Below are 24,061 nucleotides of genomic sequence, written 5' to 3'. Positions count from 1 at the left end.
CTCACTGTCCACAGGGGTTACAGCCTCGCGTTAAAAAGCATAAAAGTCTTTAAATTAGTATTTGCCCAAATCAAGGCCTTGAAGGTCATTAAAACCATTGAATTAGATTCAAACTGACATTAAATCTGAATTTGTTGGAAAATAATGAAAAGGCTCAACCATTTTTACTGTACAGGTTTATTGAAAATACCAAAATCCTGATCTAAAGCAGTGTTTCCCAACCAGGGGTACGGGGACCCCTGGGGGTTCTCGAGGACCTAGCAGGGGGTACTTGAAACAATTTCAGATTGAAAAAAGGGGGAAATTGAACATACTTTTTTATAGGAAAAGCTATATTTTTCAGTAAGATGTGTTGCCTTGGGAGGATTTTAGGTTTGTTTTGACCGCAACGTTGTCCTTTTTCTTACATATACCATTTTTAAGTAATTACTTTCTAAATAAACTGCAACACCCCTGAGGTGGACCATTGAAAGGCCCAAGGGGGACACAAGACAATGAAGCTTGGGCAACTAAGTTCTGAAACAAAAGCAGTTTTGGCTGAAAATGACCTAAAGATTTTTTTTGCTCAGAAGTTTTGTCCAATTCTCTTTCCTCTGTTTCATTAAGAGTTGGCAAAGCTTAAGAAATGAAATAGAATGCGCTGATTTGTGTGTGTGTGTGTGTGTCTGCATTAAGCATTAAATTGGACTTGTTTCCGCCTGTGTGAACCCTTTGAACCAACAAACCTCTGTTTTCAAGGTGGATCTTCGGGCCTTCATGTTCGTGTTAAAGTTCATTATCAGCGCCGCAAAATCCACATATTGACAACAGTGTTTTTATAAAGCTGCCCCCATGTCACAGACCTTTTTTTCCCAGAAATATATATGTATATGTACCGTTTATACATCTTTATGGCATTTCCTTTAGAAATATTAGGATTTTCACATTAATAACATTAAGTTTTGTTTCTCATAAGACATTGAAATATTTATCAGACTTTTACTCTCTAAGTTACTCACAGTAGTAAATATTTTGGTTTCTCTACCCACCTCTGTTCATTGTTCATGCATTTACCTTACAATAAAGTATTTAAAGAGGGGGTATTCTGCTTTTTTCAGTCCCATAGCACCAGTCTATATCTCACTACAATGATGAGCAAACCTTCTGTCTGTCTGTAAATGCAGTAAATTAGAATAACTGCCTTGTATAATATGTCTCTCTCAAAATGGCTGTAGTGAATGTCTTGAAATAGGCCTCTGTCTCTTTAAGAACCTCTGAGCCTTTAGACACGCCCCCTCCACACGCTGTACCTCTGAGCCTTTCCGACACGCCCCCTCCACACGCTGTCTGCGGCATCAGTGGGGAGGGGGTTCTGCTGAGGAGCAGTGGTTGGTTACTCGGCTGGTGACCAAAGCTCGGAGGCGTCTCCAGGAGGTGGGGGCGTTCCTAGGAGGACTCAGGCAAACCTATCCCTAAAATGGCCGCCATCAGAGTTTTTACAGATTACTCAAAAATACGTGAATGTGCCAAGGCAACACTTCAGGCATGTTTTTAATGAGGGAATGACAGAATAACATGATGTAAAGCTCGAAAAAGTCCATTTTGCATAATACCCCCCCTTTAAAGGAACAGGCCACAGTTCTTCCACACTGAGATATGTTCTTACCTGAGCTTAGACAAGTTGATCCGTACCTGTCTGGTCTTTGTGCCCTTTGTGGAAGAGCTCGGTCACTTCCAACTTCAGCCCCGTTTGGAGCCATAGGAATACACTGAGAGAGGCCAAATGCTAGCAACATCTTTGGTCGTTTTGCGTGACTGAGGGCACACACAAAGACCAGACAGGTACGCATCAACTCGTCTTTTTTTCTGATTTAAACATGGTGTAGATATTGGTTTGGATTTATTACATTTCTTTCTGACCCGCTTTAGTCCTGATTTGATCTTGATCTGGGCCGGAGTGTGGCCCATAATATTTTATGAGGTGGCAATTGGTGTGAAAGTTTGAACACCACTGGGCTTATGGGCTACTACTGTCTATTTATTACTGTCTATATTATTGGAGTCTCGATCAGTGACAGGTCAAACTGTCAAACTTTATTGTTTTCTTACTTGGTTCCATTCTGAGAAAACATGGCATATCCTTTCACTGTTATGCCGATGACGGTCAAATCTATCTGCCTTTAAAGAAGGGTGATCCACATGCTGTTAGGCCCCTTCTCGACTGCATCAGCGATATCAAAGCATGGATGGCCCTTAACTTTTTATGCCTAAATCAGGACAAAACTGAAGCCATGGTTTTTGACCCTCGTGGCCCTAATTGCCCCCCTCCTGACCTTGGCTTTTTGTCGGATTTTATCAAGCCGGTTGTTTCCGAGTCGATCCTGAACTCAAATTTGAGAAACAAATCAACGCAGTCGTTAAGTCCAGTTTTTTCCACTTGAGAAAACTGTCAAAATTGAAGTCCATTTTATCAAGGCAGCATTTTGAGACTGTAATACCTGCCTTTGTAACGACCAGGTTGGATTACTGTAACGGCCTTTATGCTGGTGTGAGCCAGGGGGCGCTCTCGTCCAGAACGCTGCAGCTCGGCTTCTAACAGGGACTCGGAAACATGACCATATCTCACTGGTTTCAGCTTCGCTCCATTGGCTCCTAGTCAGATTTAGAGTTGATTTCAAAATTCTTCTCTTTACTTTTAAAAGTCTGAATGGTCTCGCCCCCTCCTATCTGTCTGACCTGATTCAGCCTTACCCCCCCCTCTCGTGCTCTCAGGTCAGCGGATCAGCTGCAACTGTTTGTCCCAAAAACCAAGCGCAAACTTCGGGGAGATCGGGCCTTCTCTGTTGCCGTCCTGCGGCTGTGGAACCTGTCTCTACCTGCTTTAAAATCTCTCCTTAAAACCGCATTTTTCTCTGGCGTTTAACGCAAATTGAGGTTGCCTGCTGTTGCTGTTGTTACTTTTTCCTCCATTTTTTTTTTTACTGTAAATATTTGTATCTGTTTCTGTGTGCGGCACTTTGGCCAACTGTACAGTTCTTAAAGTGCTTTATAAATAAAGTTGGTATGGTATGGTAAACTGACTGAAGGACAGCCTCATCCACCAGGCTGTCAAGAAGCTGAACTCTCCATTTCCCTCCCCCTGCTGCCCTCTATTGTGTGTTTGAATCCATAGACTTTCACTTCTCTGCCTGTGCTTTCTGCGCAGGAGAACCGACAGTAAAGCACAAGCAAGTCAATGGCCACGTCACTACATCTCCCGGCATGCTCCCCGGTGCACCCCGTGACCGTGACGTCATGGGGAGTATATAAAGCGCTGCGAGGGGCAGGAAAAAAAAAAATCTTCCTCCATTGTTACATTGTAACAACCGGGGCCGGGGCGAAACGGGGGAGAAAGGCGTCTTCTCGTTGGAAAATCCTGCACCGGACCGACGCCGACCGGTGCCAACGCGCCCGCGCTACAGCGAGAGGACCGCGAGGGGGACGCACTTCGACCCAGCCCGGCCCGGAACCCCTGGAGGATCCGCTAAATGAACCCAGATGTCAGCAGATTTCTCCCCTTTCTCCCGATTCAAGACTTGCCCCGTGGAGACACCGGTCCGTGCACAGAACTGAAACGCCGTGCGCAGAAAACCTGGAGCAAAATCTGTAAAGCTGTCCTCACATCCCGCTGTCTGCCCTCTACACAGACGGGAATGCATCATTTCTATCAGCCCTGCGGGTCCTGTGAGCTGTCACCATCATAGCCGAGCCGCTGTCGGGGTCAGAACAACGCGGTCAGAGCGTTTGGTGACTTTTACGCGTCGCACATTGACAACCCCCTGACGCCTCGGTGCGCGCGGTCCCCCGTCTGCTGGACACTCGCTCCACAGAGAGTGCTTTTCTTTTTTTCTTTTTTTTTTTTGGGATCACACAGAACTGCTCGTATAGGGCGTCGCGAGATTCATGTCCAGAAAGAAACGACTGGAATAAGGGTCTCCTCCTCCTCTTCTCCTCCAGGTAAGAGGGTGTAGTGTTGCGTTCGCCGGGCGCGTTGCCATTGTGCGCCTTTGTGTGTGTGAGTGTGTGTGCGCGTGAGGGTGCGTAGAAACCGGTGAGCCAGTGAGGGTTTTTTTTTTTTCTTCCATGGAGGGGAGGGGTGGTCTGAAAGTCTGATAACATCTAACCTCCTTCAAACACGCAGCTGCAGTGTGGAGCTAAAGGTGCACGGGCTCCCAGGATTCTGTCTGTTCATGGTGAGCCTGTTAATGTCACACCAGAAACACAGGGCTGGTGTTGACCAACCATTAGCTGTCAGTCAGTCATAAATATGTCATTACAACTCACTCTGAATAATCCACCGCCCACAGGCTATACCTTTCTGACAGGCTCTTAAGGCGAGACACTGCAGGTGAATAGGGGGAAAAAATGTGTATTTACAGATATCAATTTGAAACTTTTGCTGAAGATCACTGGTATAAATGTGAGAAGAAAATACATGGCAAGTTTTCTGTCATTTTATCTTTTCTTATAAGAACAAGGTGTTTTATGCCTAAAAATGCCCCAAATTACCCATCGGCGGCGAAATCTGAATAATGGATAGAGCTACATTCAAATTCATGGTTTTATTTTATTGATGAATGAGTTGCCGAGACTTTTTCAGAGCGGATTTAGGATTTCTTGTTTAAGTTTTAAAATAAGCTGTTTTTTAGTGGATTAAAACAAACAAAAAATGGACATTCAAAACTCAATAAATGGGGTTTAGGGATTAAATAATAAAAAATCCTTATGAAAAAATCTTCCAAGTATTGTTCAGTCCAAAGCTGGAAAATTTGAAGTCTTAAGTCTGACATTTCCATCATTTTTTTGTTGGGTATTCAACCCTTTTTTGTCATTTTTTTGACTTTTTTTCGTCCATTTTTTTCGTCCATTTTTTATCACATTTTGTCACATTTTTGTCATTTTTTTTGTCACATTTCTGTCATTTTTCATACATTTTTTGTCAATTTCTTGTGACATTTTTGCCACTTTTATAGTATAAAGTAGGGCTGAAAGATATGTCGTCATCATATTGATATCGAGATTAGGGCTGCAACTAACGATTATTTTGTCATCGATTAATCTATCGAATATTTTTACGATTAATCGATTAATCGCTTGGCTGTGAATGGTGTAGGAAAATTGGATTTTTTCAAACAAAAATCATCACATACGTAAAGCTAAAGTGGCGCCGCTTGAGGACATGTTGATTGAGGAAGCTTAAACTGACGTGGACATAGTGTCGCCACAATGACAGAAAAATGTGTTTTGAGAAAAAGGCCCTTGAAATTGTGTTCTCCCATATAAGTCTATGGGGGAACATTGAATCAGCGCAATATTTAAACATGTCATTGTGAAGATTAGGCATATTTTCTGTTTCCGGGTGAAAGCTTATATGTTCAGAGACCAATTTGGCCCAAAACCTGAAAACTAGAAAAAAACGAGTTTTGCCTGTAAAAATGATACAGAGCAAACCGGAGTGATTTTCATGAAGATAATTGCATTCATACTTAAGTAATGTGTGTTTAAATCCAAGTCAGACAGAATTCACTGCAGTGTGAGCCTATTTTAGCGACAGTTTAGTCCGATCTGGATCTAGGTTTGGTGGTGGTTTTCGGGAGGTCAAATGTGGTTCTTTGTGTGAAACAGAGATAAATGGACCACGGGCTCAGCTCTATCTAGTTTTACTTGCATGGACAAAGTGAGGATTACTGCAAGACGCTTATAAACTATAATCGTAATGTAAAATCAGAATAATAATTGAATAAGCTGTAATGTTTGACTTTTGGTGCATCAGGCACACTGAATGTAAACCCACGGATTAGCAGATTACAAGTTGTTCTTCTCTCCTTTTTGAGCTGTTTGGTATGAAGTAAAGGTTTGCACAGCAGTGTGTATGTATGACAAGGTACATATCTGTAAAACTGTGCACATGAATGTATAAGTTATTACATGTAGGGCTGGGTAACGTGACATTATTTTCAGATTAACAATGCTTGGTTTAAGATACCAATAGCTGAACGATACCTTTATCAATAGCCGACCTATACAAAAATATTTATCATCTACAAACAGAACAATAATGATCATTTATTCCATAAAACACTATTCATTTTAAGTTTGAGATGAACACTGCTGTTCCTGGACCCAACAAGCATCAAAACTTGGTCTCTGAAGATAAATATGTATTTTTTGGTGCCTGCGTTCAATACTTTTATTCTTTAGATGCTTCTGCTTTTTGTCCCCCCCATACCAGACTGGTATCGTTTAAAGGAGGGGTATTCTGCAAAATTGACTTTTTCAAGCTTTACATCACATTATTATGTCATTCCCTCATTAAGTATTAAGTATCCCTCATTGAGTAATCTGTAAAAACTCTGATGGCGGCCATTTTAGGGATAGGTTTGGCTTGACCCCAGTCCAAAAGCTTCTGGATAAAAGGTGTGAAAAGAGCAGCAAAATGACCAAAATGTGACAAAAAATTTTACAAAAATATGACAAAAAATGTCAAAAATTGGATAAAAGATTGACGAAAAAATGTGACAAAAATTGACAAAAAAAAATACAAAAATGTGACAAAAATTGACAAGAAAACTACAAAAAACTTGACAAAAAAATGACCAAAAAAAATGACCAAAAAAATTACAAAAATTTTTATAAAAATGTGACAAAAAATGACAAAAAAGTTAAAAATGAGTTGCCTGAAGTGTTGGCTTGGCACATTCACGTATTTGGAAGCGACCAAGCTCTTCCACGGGCACAAAGACCAGACAGGTACAGATCAACTCGTCTAAGCTCAGGTAAGAACATATCACAGTGTGGAAGAACTGTGGCCTGTTCCTTTAAAGGGGGGGTATTATGCAAAATGGACTTTTTCAAGCTTGACATCATGTTATTATGTCACTCCCTCATTAAAAACATGCCTGAAGTGTTGCCTTGGCACATTCACGTATTTTTGAGTAATCTGTAAAAACTCTGATGGCGGCCATTTTAGGGATAGGTTTGCCTGAGTCCTCCTAGGAACGCCCCCACCTCCTGGAGACGCCTCCGAGCTTTCGTCACCAGCCGAGTAACCAACCACTGCTCCTCAGCAGAACCTCCTCCCCACTGATGCCACAGACAGCGTGTGGAGGGGGCGTGTCTAAAGGCTCAGAGGTTCTTAAAGAGACAGAGGCCTATTTCAAGACATTCACCACAGCCATTTTGAGAGAGACATTTTATACAAGGCAGTTATTCTAATTTACTGCATTTACAGACCGACAGAAGGTTTGGTCATCATTGTAGTGTGATATAGACTGGTGCTATGGGACTGAAAAAAGCAGAATACCCCCTCTTTAAGTGTACCCAGCCCTTGTATGGGCTTGAAATAAACCAATAAATCAATCGAGCATTGTGACAGTGCACTATTTGTACTAGAGAAACAATGATCTATGAGATTTTGTGCCTTGATCTTCTGTAAAATTGAACCTGTTGACAAACCATGAGCTGTGTGAGCCATAAAGAGGACCTAAGTCAGGCTGCTCTTTAAAATTAACCAGCTTTCTGATAATAAGTTACTACAAAAGCCGCAGCCTATTTGCTCTGCTTTAATGATTGTGTGAGCGATAAACATGTAAAATCAGTTTGTGACCATGACCTGCCATGTCAGAGCGGCGGCGTCTGTGACCGCCCAGACGTGTAAAGGTCTGAGACGGTCCGTATATTTTACATGCTCCTGTCATCGCGAGCCGCCGGAGGATTTCGTCAAGGCTGTTCACAGAGGCTGCTTGCAGAGTTGCCATGGCGACGCTGAAGTGGGATTGTGAGCTTGATGAAGCGTGAATACAGATTAAAGAGACAACACAGAAGATCGGGTCATATTTGTTTCGACCGAACGTGGCCTCGACGTGAGAGAACACGGACGGGACTGGACACGGTTTACGGGGAACACGGCTGCGCGGTGGGACTTTGGGCTGTTGTTTTGGGGACTTTTTGAGACTAAAAGAGCCGACTAATTTAGGTGGATTCTTAACACATGGATGTGGATTGAATGGACTGAGGTGTATTCCTGGATAATTTATTTAAAAAAAAAGGTTAGTAGTTTCTTTGATCTGCTGGGTTTGGTTTTCAGTATTTTTCCACGTTTACTTTGAATGTGAGGTGATAAACCAGGTCTAAATCAGGACCTAACCACAAAGATGTTGGGAAGAACTGTGAATCCAGGTCTATACTGGGACTAAATCAGATTCAGAGGCGGGTAGAGTAGCCAAAATATATACTCAAGTAAGTGTAACATTACTTAAAGATCATTTTACACCAGTTCAGTAAAAAGTAGTGATCCAAATAATTAAGGGTGCATTATGTAAGTTAAAGAGGGGGTATTCTGCTTTTTTCAATCACATAGCACCAGTCTATATCACACTACAATGATGAGCAAACCTTCTGTTGGTCTGTAAATGCAGTAAATTAGAATAACTGCCTTGTATAAAATGTCTCTCTCAAAATGGCTGTAGTGAATGTCTTGAAATAGGCCTCTGTCTCTTTAAGAACCTCTGAGCCTTTCCGACACGCCCCTTCCACACGCTGTCTGTGGCATCAGTGGGGAGGGGGTTCTGCTGAGGGGCAGTGGTTGGTTACTCGGCTGGTGACGAAAGCTCGGAGGCGTCTCCAGGAGGTGGGGGCGTTCCTAGGAGGACTCAGGCAAACCTGTCCCTAAAATGGCCGCCATCAGAGTTTTTACAGATTACTCAAAAATACGTGAATGTGCCAAGGCAACACTTCAGGCATGTTTTTGGGTTTCTCGTAGGTTTTCTCTGCTGAATGTATGCGTTACCATAGAGATGGTTTCCTCAGCAGAGAAATGTCCTGAAGCCATTGGTCCTGGAGCATCATAGAGGTCTCTGTGGTGGAAAGTAAAGGGTTAACCACACATACAGCCGCTGGGTCACTAAGAGGTCAAATACGCACTATTAACATCTAATGCACCTTTAACCTCTTAACTCCCGCCTGAACCGGGCGGATCTTTTTCCTCACGTCATCAGATTTTATTTCCATCATTTTTTTGTTGGGTGTTCAACTCATTTTTGTAACTTTTTTGTCATTTTTTAGTCATTTTTTGTCAATTTTTTGTAATTTTTTTAGTCAATTTCTGTCACATTTTTGTCATTTTTTTTTGTAAATTAAAAAAAAAAAAAATTGTCACATTTTATCACATTTTTGTCATTTTTTGTCACATTTTTGCAATTTTTTTGACAATTTTTTATCACATTTTTGTCATTTTTCATAAAAATTTTTTCAATTTCTTCTGACATTTTTGTGACATTTTTGCCACTTCTTCCATCAATTTTTCGTCACTTTTTTGTCAATGTTTTCTCGCTTTTTTGTCACATTTCCATAATTGTTTTCAGTTTTGTTGCTTTTTCACAGCTTTTTTCCAGAAGCTTTTGGATTGGGGTAAAGCCAAACTGGAGAAAATGTGCTCGGTTCAGGTGGGAGTTAAGGGGTTAAAGGAAAATAAAAAAATACTTGGAGAAATAGATTACTGCTGAGTGCTGTGAGTACTGAGTAACTGCCTGACCCCTTCTTCTTCTGCAATCTTCTGTCAAAAGATCCAGTGTTGCATTAATGTTTCACCAGCATCTTGTATTGATGATGGGAGAGTGTGACCTCTGCGCAAAACGTTTCCCCAGCACATCCCAAAGATTCTCAATGGGGTTAAAATATTGTTTCATGCTCCTGGACCAGTCTTTCCCGATTTGAGCCCTGGATGCGACTTATTTTGGTCAAGCAGTGCATTATTTCAGTTGTGACGTAAATCATTAGGAACAAAACGAAACAATGAGCAAAATGAATGTGCAAATCCTCATTTACCCAAAGAAAATGCTCAAAAAATGTATGGAAAGTATTTTCTTACGTGTAGGAGAGATACAGATACAGATACTTCATTATAATATTACTTATGAAGAAGTATAAAGTAGGGCTGAAAGATATGTCGTCATCATATTGATATCGAGATTAGGGCTGCAACTAACGATTATTTAGTCATCGAATATTTTTACGATTAATCGATGAATCGCTTGGCTGTGAATGGTGTAGGAAAATTGGATTTTTTCAAACAAAAGTCATCACATACGTGAAGCTAAAGTGGCGCTGCTTGAGGACGTGTTGATGGAGGAAGCTTAAAGTAAATGTTTGTTGGAGGCTCTTGGCGCTAATTCTGCTTCTGATTGGACGAGACACAGACGGATATTTATGAAATTTACAATATACAAAACACTACAGACCCTTACTGTAAAAACAAAGTAGGTTTTCATCAAAAATACTACATTTTCATGTCAGTTTTGCTCTATTTGAGTCTGTGTGAACCAGAAAACGATTAATCGATTACTAAAATAGTTGTCGACTATTTCAATAACCGATTAGTCGTTTCAGCCCTAATCGAGATATGAACATTCAGAACATTCAAATCGAAAAAAAGCAAGATATAAACGAAATAGATTTTCAACAATAAAGCTGCACTCTTTATTATTATGTTTTTATTTTTTCTGAAAAATGTTTGGTTTTCACCTTAACCATAGTTATATTTTATCGTATCGAGATATCGGGCATGATTATCGAAATATGAAATTTTGTCGTTCAGCCATAAAGTATAATGAGATAAAACTAATCTAAGAAGTGCATGCTACTTAAAAAAGTCTTAACCAGGGCCTGTATCTGACTTTACCACAAAACCAAAACCTAAACTGAATTAAAGCTAAATCAGGTCTAAACCTGTGTTAATTTTGACAACATATTTTATTTTAGTTTTAGTCTTAGTCTTTTGACTAAAATGTAATTTAATTTTAGTCAACATTTAGCCAAAAAACTTTTACATTTTAGTCTAGTTTTAGTCGACTAAAATTAAGACTTATTTAGTCGACTTATATTGATAATATTCATTATAATCATATTTAATCTTGTTCCTCTGCTTCATGGAGCTGCTCCACATGAACAAAGCTCAGAGCTGATCCTTTGGCAGAGAATTTACATGATCTGAGGCTCTTTCAGACGCTCAATAGAAGTTTGGATGATTTTAGTCTCTCCTTTTCATTTTTATTTAGTCTTATTTTAGTCGACTAAAATATCTGGACATTTTAATCATAGTTTTAGTCTCATGAGAAACTTTTAATTTAGTTTTAGTCCAGTTTTAGTCGTCAAAAATATCACTTTGACTAAAATTAAGACTAAATATTTTAGTCGACGAAATTAACACTGCTCTAAACACGGAATTGGATCAAAATTCATCTGAACCAGATTTGTACCAGAACTAAAGAACAAACCATGCACTAATCCTCCACTCTCAGCTGAAACAGGCCTGACCCCGGGTCAGGACTCGGCCTCACATCGGGCGTCCACCTGTCTGACCTCAGCGTCCGTCTGTGTTTGACACGCCCCGCCCTGTCGCCCGCAGACCGAGCGTTTCCATGGAGACGGCCGCGTCCCTCAGCCTGAAGCGCCGATATGAAGAGGTGGACCAGAGCTCTCCGTTCTCGCTCACGCCAAAGGACTCGGACGACGACATCTCCAGCTGCGACAGCGCGGACAGCTGCGACAGCCTCAACCCGCCGTCCAGCTCCTTCACACGTGAGCCACTTCCACCGCCTTTACGATATAATCATCATGATGCAGAGCAGAGAAACACACACACAGAATCACTTAAATCCTCATAGACAAAGGTTCTCAAGCCGTCATCTGTACTCTGTAGTGTTGGACGTTTCTCCTCTCAGCTCAGAAGTTTCAGTTGTTTTGGCAGCAGGATGTTGATAAATAAAACAGTGGGAGGGGTTTAACTTCTGCTCTGAACCAAAAACTGACATTTATTGTGTTGGGAGTTTCAGTGTCAACAGCTCTGTTCACCCTGATAATCATAAGCCCTATAGTGTTTAAATCTCATGGTGGGGCTTTAACATCATTCATTATATAACATTTCTGCTACTTTTTGTCTAAAATGCGCGGATGAGGTTTAAGTCATAGGGGCTGGTTCATGTTTTTCCCAGTCAGAAAAAAAGAAAGATAAAAAGACGGGGTCAGAATCGATCTCACAAACCCGTGACATGACCCGTGCGCTGAAAAACGAGTGGAGCATCACACGCTTTAATGAAGGACCTGCGCTCACAGAGGAAGGAGGAGAGGCAGCTTTCATGAGTTACAGGTTATATTATCTGTTGAATCCATTTGTAATTAGGGTGCCCAAAGATTTGGGTGGGTGCTCGAGCCCTGCAGCACCCACAGGTTCTGTTCTGTGCCTCCTGTCATGTTTGAATGCAATAAAACTACCTTGATTTTGAAACCGTCTTGGTGGTTTTCAGCATGGGTTTAAACTTTAAACAATGAACAGGCTGTTCCTGCACAAAGTCCTCAAGGAAACAGGACCTTTTACCTCCCGAACAATCCAACCCCCGAGGTTTACCATCGAAATGTATTGTGTTTGTAAGATCACGAATACAAGCGGCCGAAATGAGTTTCCTTCGCAGGGTGTCTGGGCGCACCCTTCGAGATCGGGTGAGGAGCTCAGTTACCCGAGAGGAGCTCGGAGTAGAGTCATTGCTCCTCCAGGGCATCTGTTTCCGCTGCTTCCTGGTGGCCTCCCGTGGGAGGTGTTCCAGGCATGTCCTAGTGGGACAAGGCCTCGTGGAAGACCCAGGACACGCTGATGGGACTATGTCTCTGAGCTGGCCTGGTGTGGCCTCGGGGTCAGAACAGCTGGAGGAGGTGTGTGTGGGTCGGGAAGTTTGGGCATCTCTGCTGAGACTGCTGCCCCCGCGACCCGGCCCCGGATAAAGCGGAAGAAAATGGATGGATGGATTTTGTAATTGTAAATGTCATTCAAGACATTGGCTGTTTTCCATTTGCTGACGTCCGTCCCTCTGACGGGGCACACACATGTCCTGCATTGATTATCGGGTACTTTCATAGTTATCCAAAAGGAATCTCCTTATGTAAATTTACCAAATTTAAACAGAAACATCTGCAAATTAACAATATTTTTCAGTACATGTCGCATCGATCATACATCCACAAAACCATCATTATTGAAGGAAAATCTAAAGTAACTTTCTGTCTTGACTTTTAGCCACGTCCATCCTCAGGCGGCACAAGCCGTCGCCGGGAGGGAAGAGGGTGCGCTTCGATGTGGTGACGGTGTATTACTTCCCCCGGAAGCAGGGCTTCACCAGCGTGCCCAGCCAGGGGGGCAGTTCTCTGGGCATGGCTCGCCACCACTGCTCCATCAGGCACTACACGCTGGGGGAGTTCGCCCGAGAGCAGGAGTCCAGCCACAGGCACACTCTGCGGCAGCACCTGCGGCAAGAGAAGCTCAACGCACGCAAGATGAAGGTTTGTTTGGTCACCGCAAACATTACCAGATCATCACAAGCAGAGTAGTATAGAAGATAAAACATTTTATTGTTAAAGATTTTCTCTTTAAAGGGGCTAGATCAGGGGTCGGCAACCCGCGGCTCCGGAGCCGCATGCGGCTCTTTCATCCTTACACTGCGGCTCTGAGTGGCTTGGGGAAAAAAAAAAAAAAAAAAAAAAAAAACCTAAATATTTAATTGAAGTGTTATTTGTGTTAGTCCTTTAATATTTTAGTTCTAAATTGGAAGATTATTGTGATCTTGACATGTTAGAATAAATATATTTTATTGTTTTTCGTCGCTCAAAATAAACGTCATACTCGCGAAAGCCGGTATACCCGCCAAAACGCCGGCTTTTCCTCCTCCTGCGGTCGTTCCTCCTGATGTTTGGAAGCCAGTTCCTGCCACCCCTTTTACCCCCCCGCTGGAGATATATTTGTCCCGATTTTCCCCGCGTTTGTGGGGAAAAAAGGGACAGTAAGAAGCGACTTTCCCGCGGTCCCTGAATGCATCTCCCACGCTGCCTCCACTGACCAAAACAACAGCGCGTGGTTCCAGCAGCTACACCACAGATAAGTTAAGGCTTATTTACAACCTTAGACACGTAAAACAAGCGGCGGTGGGCGCGGGGCAGGTGGAGACAGGCCTGTGTTTGTGGATTATAAAGTTTTTCCAACTGGAGCTGAGACTGACCAGACGCGTGAGAATCATTGGATAAAGAGGTTTAAGAGCAGCAAGTTCTCCGACGGATCCTCAGAAGATCGAGTGCACAGTGAGTGTAGTGTTTTATGTTTATTCTGTGGATTAAAGTCAGCCCTTAATGTGCGGCTGTTGCACGGACTTATCTGACATGAAGCGCGTGCGTTTGTTGATGCGTTTGCCGGTGTTACACGTTGACAGGAGTGGGGTTGAACTGGTGTGACTGTCCCATAGACTGAAAAACTATTGCTATTCTCCAGTATATTGACAGGCCGGAGCTGGTGTATTTGCTTTTTGTTTAACGCGATTTGGGGAGAGCCCAACGAGTCAGGGCGCACTGCGGAGCGAGATCTCTCTGCTCCGCCTCCAACCCGGTGTGCGCGGCAGGAGATCTTGTCCACATTCGCCCAATTCTTGACAGATTTGACAGAACGCGACAATTCCCAATAACTCGCAACAGCACGCAACAGCACGCAGCAGCACGCAGCAGCTCGCAACAGTGCAGGACGCATATTCGTGACCGTGCGTAATCATTCGTGCCATTAATCGTAACACGCAGTAACAGGTCGCAACAGTTCGCGGCGGCGCGTGAAACGTCTACCCCGTATCACCCACATTCGTGATCCTCGGCCACGAATGTGGATTCGTGGCATTCGTGACTTGTCGTCGTTTTGTGTAAACCCAGCATTAGATGTCAAAAAGTATTTGCGGCTCCCAGTGTTTTCTTTTCCGTGGAAACCGGATCAAATGGCTCTTTCGGTGTTAAAGGTTGCCGACCCCTGGGCTAGATGCAAGTTCGTCATTTTATGCTCACTACTGCCACCTCAGGTCTTATGCGTAACTGCAGCTTCTATATTAAGCTCGTGCATGACGGCACTTTGGACCCGAATTAACACCTTTTGAGTGATTTTAGAGGCAGTTGTGGTGAACAGGTCTGAGCTCATTCTGCACATTAGGACATGGCTAGAACATGTAGGGGGATGAAAATACTTAGTTTTAACATTTTGTCAAAGTAAAGCTATCCCAAATAATAGCTGTGCTGTATAAAGTCAAAGACTCTCTCAATAAGAATGCATTGTTTTTGTTGTCTAACTCATTGATTGTTCCATATCTGACCTATTGCATTGAAGTGTGGGGAAGTGCCTGCAAAACATACATTAATCACATTTGTTTGTTACAGAAAAGAGCGATTAGAGTCGCCAGTGGAAGTCGATACAGAGACCAGACCAGTCGTTTTTTCATACAACTAAAAACACTGAAATGTTGTGAAATAAGTAGAGTTTAACCTTTTGAAAACCATGTATAAAGCTCACCTGGAAAGTTTACCAAATAATCTACAAAACAGATTCAATAAGAGAAAAAGCAGATATGAACTAAAAGGTACTGAGGTTTTTACAAAACCCAGGTTTCAATCGGCAGCAAAGGAAAGATGTTTCTCACTCTGTTTGTCGCTCTGTGGAACAGCCTCGATTCTAAAGTTAAAACTTCTAAGAAAAAAAGCAAAAAGACGGCTGCATGAGACAGTTTAACATTTAAATGAACTGTAACTGTAAATGATTTTGTGTTGATTAGACGGACATTATAAGTTTTTACTTCTTTCTGCTCCTTTTCATTCATGCTAAATGCTATTGTTGCATTTTTAAATGAATGAAATAAATACAAAAAGAACATTTTTAAACTCCGTATAGTCCCTTTAAATACATTTTCAATTATTTTTATTCACTAAATGGAAATTATTGACAGAATTTTACAAACATTCAAGAAGAGCTACTTGTTTGTACATTTGACATTCCTGTAGGACAGACTGTACGACCCTGGCCCGGGTGTTGAGTGCGGTTCTGAGGGTCGTTTGCCCTGAAAAAGCAACGCTCCGTGGGACAGCCGGTGACGCACGCAAACCCCCCCATCTCGTTTATGAAAATATCAGCGTTTTTCCTCCCATGACTGAAGAACGTTGATCACTTCTTCAGCTTCATCCCCCGCTCCTCTCGCTCCCTCTTGAACACCACTCAGCTCCTCGTCTGTTCAGATGCAAAACACTGAAGAGCCACAGGTTTCTTTGACGTGTATGAGCGGGAGAATAACAAAAGATCAGCCGTGTGCGTGTGCTGTGAAAGGCTCAGAGTGCGGAGCGGGGTCTTATTTTTGGTGGCCCTCAGGTTTGAATTGGCATACAGAAGTACATCGCCATTTTTACTACAAGTTTCATCATTTTACACAACTATAACCTCAAAAACTAGCATTTGATTGTGGGAAAGAGCTGGTTTTAAGGTTCCAAGTCTCGATAAAGATGTGGGGCACAGGTTATTTTCACTATATTGACCGCAGATCTGGGGCCCTCCACACCATATACACTTCAGTATGAAATGAAAACGGTTTGAACACCTCTGCTTTAGAAACAACTTACCTGTACCTGGAGCCTCCTCCGTAGTTGAGACATCACGGGCACTTTCATGTTAATGAGAGTGAGACACAGCCCGGGTCAGGACAATAGACAGCAGTGTTAATTTTGACAACATATTTTAATTTAGTTTTAGTCTTTTGACGAAAATGTAATTCGATTTTAGTCTAGTTTTAGTCTAGTTTTAGTCGACTAAAATTGCAAGTAAATTTAGTCGACTAAATGTAAGACTAATTTAGTCGACTTTGCATTTATAATATTCAATATAATCATATTTAATGTTGTTCCTCTGCTTCATGGAGCTGCTCCACATGAACAAAGCTCAGAGCTGATCCTTTGGCAGAGAATTTACATGATCTGAGGCTCTTTCAGACGCTCAATAGAAGTTTGGATGATTTTAGTCTCTCCTTTTCATTTTTATTGAGTCTTATTTTAGTCGACTAAAATATCTGGACATTTTAGTCACAGTTTTAGTCTCATGAAAAACTTTTAATTTAGTTTTAGTCCAATTTTTGTCGTCAAAAATATCACTTTGACTAAAATTAAGACTAAATATTTTAGTCGACGAAATTAACACTGATAGACAGTTCACGAGCAGAAACCAGTAAATAGATTTATTTATATCAATACTCACTGAACAATAGATAGAGGTGATATTAATATGAAATGATGCACGGACTGACTTAAAGGGGGGGTATTCTGCAAAATGGACTTTTTCAAGCTTTCCATCCTGTTATTCTGTCATTCCCTCATTAAAAACATGCCTGAAGTGTTGCCTTGGCACATTGACGTATTTTTGAGTAATCTGTAAAAACTCTGATGGCGGCCATTTTAGGGATAGGTTTGCCTGAGTCCTCCTAGGAACGCCCCCACCTCCTGGAGACGCCTCCGAGCTTTCGTCACCAGCCGAGTAACCAACCACTGCTCCTCAGCAGAACCCCCTCCCCACTGATGCCACAGACAGCGTGTGGAGGGGGCGTGTCGGAAAGGCTCAGAGGTTCTTAAAGAGACAGAGGCCTATTTCAAGACATTCACTACAGCCATTTTGAGAGAGACATTTTGTACAAGGCAGTTATTCTAATTTACTGCATTTACAGACCAACAGAAGGTTTGTCATCATTGTAGTGGGATATAGACTGGTGCTATGGGACTGAAAAAAGCAGAATACCCCCTCTTTAAAGTCCTTTATTCTTTAGTGGGATTCAAACACATTTCGACAATAGCCAATGAAGGAAATGAATCAATGAATAAATCCCTTCAAATCCATCCCACTGCTGAAAGGTAGTTGCTGTAAAATTCAAGCTCAAGAGTGTCACTAAAGTTGAAAAAAAAGGTTCTATTTGTTTTGTCTGTTTTGTCATAGTAGATTTTATAGGACTATTACAATAAGTATTTGTTTTCTTGCTTTTCATGGTGCCAGTTTATCTTCCTCAATAGTTTTTTTTTTGTAATCAGTGAGCAGAACATTGATTCATGAAAGAGGATTCTGATCTAACAATGTCTATTAATTTTGTTTGATTGAATGAGAGCTACTGCTCCCTCCGCCCCCTGTGTCTGCTCACCTTTTGACTCTCCATTCCAACACATGTAATTGGCAACCACTGTCATGCTCAGCCGATTCTCAAAATCAGAAAGAGAAGAACGCAGAGGACAAGCTCATGTGCTTCTCTTCCCCACAGCTGACACGTAACGGGACGGTGGAGTGTGCCCAGGCGGAGCTCCTCACCCTGGACGACGTTTCGGACGAGGACCTGGATGTGGACGCGCTGGATGTGGACGACTGTTTCTTCCTCCAGCCTCTGCCCACGAAGAGACGCCGTGCCCTCCTCCGAGCCTCGGGCATCAGCCGCATCGACGCCCGCGAGAAGGCGGAGCTCCGCACCATCCGCCTGTCCCGGGAGGAGTGTGGCTGCGACTGCAGGCTCTACTGCGACCCCCGCCACTGTGGGTGCAGCCAGGCCGGGATCAAGTGCCAGGTAAGAACAGGTCCTGGCATGGGCTGAAGAATCGTTATAGTTTGTGCAATATCCAAGTTTTGTATCGGAATAATTAGTCTTTCAGTCCGTCTGCCTGAGATTTACACTGACTGTAGCTTTCAACTGTGATGTAGTGAAAACATTTCACACCAAAACCTACAGAATAAACTGTTTTTCGCATTTTGTCGCATTTTTCTCACATTTTTGTCATTTTTTCGTCACATTTTTGTCACATTTTAGCCATTTTTTCTTCGCTTTTTACATTTTTTTCGCCACCGTTGTCACTTTTTTGTCAATTTTTTGTCAAATTTTTGTCTTTTTTATGTACTCATTTTTGTCATTTTTTCTATTCAATTTTGTCACATTTTCGTCACATTTTCGTCACATTTTCGTCACATTTTCGTTGCATTTTTGTCACATTTTGGTCGCGTTTTCATCATTTAAGTCTCGTTTTGTCACCATTTAGATGCTTATATTTTTCAAGAAGCAACCCCATATCTAAACCAGGACTAGCTGCTCACAACTTGGGCTAAACCATGACCAAAATTGGACTAAACCATGGCTAAATTGGGAGCTCCGTTGTCGGGGGCTTTGTGTCCCTGGTAGGTTCTCCCAGGGCAAACAGGTCCTCGGTGACGGGTCAGACAAAGAGCGGTTCAGAAGCTCCTTATGAGAAAAACCGACAGGCCCGGTTAATCGTGAGGCCGTCCTTCTGTGGACCCAATGTGATGTGATTTGGGCAGCTCTAACAGCTGCGCCCACGACCCGGAAACGGAAAAGTGGAAGAAGATGGATGGATGGATGGATGAATTGTGCTCTACGACTAAAGTTGCCTTGCCTATGGCTGAGCTCTCTGCGATAACATTGGTTTTCTGATTTTCATATATACACATGATAGCAGTAGCGCCGTTGCAGCAAGAGATCTTACTCCATGGTAGTTTACTTTCACATCAAACACTACCTCTGTCTGGAATTTAGAAAATGTGAGGCCCAGTGGTGGCTGATTACTTTTGACTTAGCCTCTATGTCTTTAAAAGTGGCTTTAAATCTGTACAGACTCTGACAACCACCATACACGGGCAACGCGGGCGAAGTGACAAAACAAATGAACCGGCTCGAGCTGGTTCCAAACCAAAGACCTTCCAGTTATTAGAAGTTCATCGTCCCTCCTGATCCACTTTATCATCAAGATGTCGGAAAGACAGTGGTTTACAGAATTAAAGGCCCTATACCTGATTTTTTGATTACAAACAATGAAAAACATTCCTAACTTTTCTCACATTTGCAGCATCCCGATTCTTCACAGAGACGAGTTTTACGCTCGTTTCAGAGCTTTCAGGGTCACTTTTCAGGGTCATTATCACAGAAATGATAGAAAAGAAGCCCGAGACTTCATGTAATGAATGCAAATGCTTTGTAGTAGTTTTGTACCAGAATAAATAAGGCTGGGCAATTAACCTCTTAACTCCCACCTGAACAGATCCCATTTCATCCAGTTTGGCTTTACCCTAATCAAAAAGCTTCTTGGGGAAAAACGCACCAAAACAGCCACAAAAATGAGAAGAAAACAAGGATGTAAACGCAACAAAAATGTGACAAAAATTCAACAAAAATGTGACAAAAACTCAACAAAAATGTGACAAAAATTCAACAAAAATGTGACAAAAAATCAACAAAAAATCAACAAAAATTCAACATAAATTCAACAAAAATTCAACAAAAATGTGACAAAAATTCAACAAAAATGTGACAAAAACTCAACAAAAATGTGACAAAATTTCACCCAAAAATGTGACAAAAACTCAACAAAAATGTGACAAAAACTCAACAAAAATTTAACAAAAATGTGACAAAAACTCAACAAAAATTCAACAAAAATGTGACAAAAATTCAACAAAAATGTGACAAAAATTCAACAAAAATGTGACAAAAACTCAACAAAAATTCAACAAAAATGTGACAAAAACTCAACAAAAATTCAACAAAAATGTGACAAAAATGTGACAAAAATTGAACAAAAATGTGACAAAAACTCGACAAAAACTCAACAAAAATGTGACAAAAATTGAACAAAAAAAAAACATAAAAAAAGGTGACACAACACAGCAACAACGCGAAGAAACAGAATGCATTTAGTTTAGGCGGGTGGGAAGAGGTTAACCAAACTTCTATCTCAAACACAGTCTATTTGGTAAATGGCAGTAATCGTCATGGCACTTTACAATCGTCAGGTTTACTGCATTTATTTGGTCTAAACAGCTCCTATTCTTGGAGTTTGGACGAGTCGATGGAAGATTTTTGTGCGTTAAACAATGGAGGAAAGGATTGTCTGTCGAAGTCCTTGAATCAGCTACATTTTTTAGCGTTCATCTTTTTGTCATCATCTGGTCCTATTAAAAAAAAAGTGAATACTCGATTCTGATTGGCTGGAGGGTATCCATTAAAAAGTGATAATGTGCATAAGAGTTAAATCAGGTTTTCACGCCACTGCAGCTGTTTCCATAGTAACGATAAACAATTGAGCTGGAGCTTGCTTCAGGTTATTTCTGATAATGGACACCTCGTCGTGCATTATCCTTAACAAATAGACTCAAATAACAACATAAAAAGACACAATGGATGTATTTTAGCCAGATTTTAAATGTTTTGATCTTTTAAAATGAATACAATGCTTATAATATATTTACTGCGGAGCTGGTTCATTGGTCGAAGTAATGGCACTGGATATTCGGACTAGTTGCTGAGATCAGTAAAGGGTTACGTTACGTCAAATTGCAGGCCCAGGCGGTCAACGATACGTGATCTATTCTATTTGTTTACCACTTAAAATCACAGACCTTAACCTTAAAGGGGGGGTATTATGCAAAATTGACTTTTTCTAGCTTTCCATCATGTTATTCTGTCATTCCCTCATTAAAAACATGCCTGAAGTGTTGCCTTGGCACATTCACGTATTTTTGAGTAATCTGTAAAAACTGTGATGGCGGCCATTTAGAGTCCTCCTAGGAACGCCCCCACCTCCTGGAGACGCCTCCGAGCTTTCGTCACCAGCCGAGTAACCAACCACTGCTCCTCAGCAGAACCCCCTCCCCACTGATGCCACAGACAGCGTGTGGAGGGGGCGTGTCTAAAGGCTCAGAGGTTCTTAAAGAGACAGAGGCCTATTTCAAGACATTCACTACAGCCATTTTGAGAGAGACATTTTATACAAGGCAGTTATTCTAATTTACTGCATTTACAGACCAACAGAAGGTTTGCTCATCATTGTAGTGTGATATAGACTGGTGCTATGGGACTGACAAAAGCAGAATACCAACTTCGTAACGTTCATTGTGTCTACTTGTGTTCTAGTATCACTTTTTAGGTTTGTTTTGTCAGACACTAAGGTTAGAGATGTTAAAGATCTTTTACCTAAGGATTAAACAACTCGGAGCCGCATTAGACGGTTCTAATGCACGACGCGGAGTCAAGAACACCACGACACAGTGTTGTTCCTCCTGCATTATAACGTCTAACGCGGCTCCTCGTTGTTTAATCCGCTTATACCAGGGTCCCACAAACGTGACATTTATAATAAATGTTTTTTTCATTTACTAAACTCACTAAATCTGCCAGACTACGGGACTATTTTGTGTGGGTTATTAGCCGGTCACTGAAGGCTGGTCTCAGAGCGAGTCATTCTCCGCAGCTATTACGAGGATCTCAGTCAGGCTCAACGACACAACATCAGCACAGAATCACAACACAACAGGACTAACCCGGAAACACTTTTCCCTGGAAGTAAACACCGATATGCGGCACTCGTGGGCAGGAGTTATTTCACTTTTACGCTGTTTAACCTGAGGCTAGCTAGCTAGCTCAACCAGCTCAACTGTTTATGGAAACAGCTGCGGTGGAGTCGCTCACACCTGGGCCCCCCCAACTCAAACTTTTATGTTTGACTTTACTAATCCAGACAAATATGCTTCAATGCAGGATCATTTTATGTACGCCTGGAAATGATGAATAGCCTTAAGCGTTTTCAATAGAAATGTAAAGCTCATATGTTATTAACAGTAGCTAACCTAGCTGCTCACTCTCCTCTACAAACATTTAGCAAACGCTTTGTTTTGGCCAAAAACGTTGAAATTAAACAAAATCCATCTCATACGTTCCTGTCAGTCACTAATTACGCCTTTATCAGATTCAGCTGTGTCATGCGTTGCTATGGCGACGCCACAGCGGAGTGATATCCCAGTGATTTAACTACCGGACTACGTGTGCGGTTATACCAAAATAATGCACCAGCCAATCAGAATCCAGTATTCACCCAGACCATGGTATAAGTAAAGGTAAAAGATCTTTAACATCTCTAACCTTAGTGTCTGACAAAACCAACCTAAAAAGTGATACTAAAGCATAATACCCCTCCTTTAACCTTAATGACGTGCTTGATTGCCTCAGTGACCCCGGGCTGCCTCTCTTCTCTCCCAGGTGGACCGCATGTCGTTCCCGTGCGGCTGCTCCAGAGACGGCTGCGGGAACATGGCGGGTCGCATCGAGTTCAACCCGCTCCGCGTCCGGACGCACTACCTGCACACCATCATGAAGCTGGACTCCGAGAGAAGGAAGATCCACCTCCACGGGGCGGACGACCCCTTCGCCGACTCGCAGCCCACGTTCGCCACCCTCCGCCCCGTCTCCCCCGACCAGTGCTCGTCCGTCTGCAGCTTCGACAACGACCTGCGCGGCTCCGAGGTGGTGGAGGAGGGGATCGTGGAGGTGCAGGACGTTTTGGACGAGCGGGATGTCTTGGAGAGGGAGAACGAGACGGCCGTGCTCCACCTGCAGAGCGCGGAGGAGCAGGAGAGGCGGGAGAGGGAGGGGCTAGAGGGCGCCGTCGAGCAGGAGCTGTCCCGGCAAGCGGAGGTGGCGGCCATGGAGGAAGTGCTGCTGCAGGGCCCATTCCCCACGGGAGCGACTGTCCTCTGCATCACCGAAAACCAAGAAGAAACCCCCTACAATAAGGAGTCCTTGCTATACTATCAGCTGAGCCCCATAGAAGCGGGGGCGTTCGAGAACCAAGCCCAGGAGGAGGAGCACGGCTTGGGGTGCGTCGAGATCCGCCACGAGGAGGTAAAGACGGCCGAGGAGGTGATCTGCGGCCAGGACGTTTGCACAAACCGGGACGCAGATGAGCGCAGGTTTGTGGAGGAGAGACCGCCGACCCCGAAGCGTAGCCCCCCCGTAGAGCAGTGCCAAGAGGAGACCTGCCTGGAGCAAGAAGTTTACTAGCATTTCCGCAGATGTTTGCACAAGAGCTTAACCTATAACGAATAAGTTACGCATTTCAACATTCATTACGGCCGTCATTGTGAATAATGGGCCGCGATCTCCGTTATTTTGTGACTCTTCGATGTTAATGTGGGAGGGTGCGTTGACGGAAACTCGCAAGAAGCAGCATCATCTGTTATTTTGTTGTGGAATGCAGCCTTATTTCTGAGAAACGAGATTAATTTATGAAGGAGGGGGGGGGGAAGAGCAAAAACAGTGGGAAAGTCATTAAAATGCCGACAGGAGACGTCCCTCCGGTGATGGATGCTACGAGACTGTGTCGTTCTCACTGAAACTCTGCTGTC

At 42.6% G+C, this 24,061-nt stretch overlaps 1 protein-coding gene across 1 annotated transcript; it reads left to right on the top strand.

The window, feature by feature from the left end:
- Positions 1–11,413: 11,413 nt before the first annotated feature.
- csrnp2 (cysteine-serine-rich nuclear protein 2) lies at positions 11,414–23,951 on the top strand. Its single transcript, XM_079559169.1, has 4 exons — positions 11,414–11,595; positions 13,085–13,347; positions 18,147–18,443; positions 22,917–23,951. The coding sequence occupies exons 1-4, from the start codon at positions 11,436–11,438 to the stop codon at positions 23,715–23,717; spliced, it is 1,521 nt and encodes a 506-aa protein (XP_079415295.1). The 5' UTR covers positions 11,414–11,435; the 3' UTR covers positions 23,718–23,951.
- Positions 23,952–24,061: the final 110 nt, after the last annotated feature.

The sequence above is a fragment of the Gobius niger genome, assembly GCF_951799975.1.
Source record: "Gobius niger genome assembly, chromosome: 6".
NCBI lineage: Eukaryota > Metazoa > Chordata > Actinopteri > Gobiiformes > Gobiidae > Gobius > Gobius niger.
The sequence above is the reverse complement of the archived record's forward strand: the minus strand, read 5'-3'. Positions and strand labels throughout refer to the sequence as shown.

Coding starts and splice junctions, on each gene's coding strand:
- csrnp2 (XM_079559169.1), top strand. CDS start 11,436: ATGGAGACGGCCGCGTCCCTCAGCCTGAAGCGCCGATATGAAGAGGTG. Junction 11,596..13,084: donor GCCGTCCAGCTCCTTCACAC/GTGAGCCACTTC, acceptor CTTGACTTTTAG/CCACGTCCATCCTCAGGCGG. Junction 13,348..18,146: donor TCAACGCACGCAAGATGAAG/GTTTGTTTGGTC, acceptor TCTTCCCCACAG/CTGACACGTAACGGGACGGT.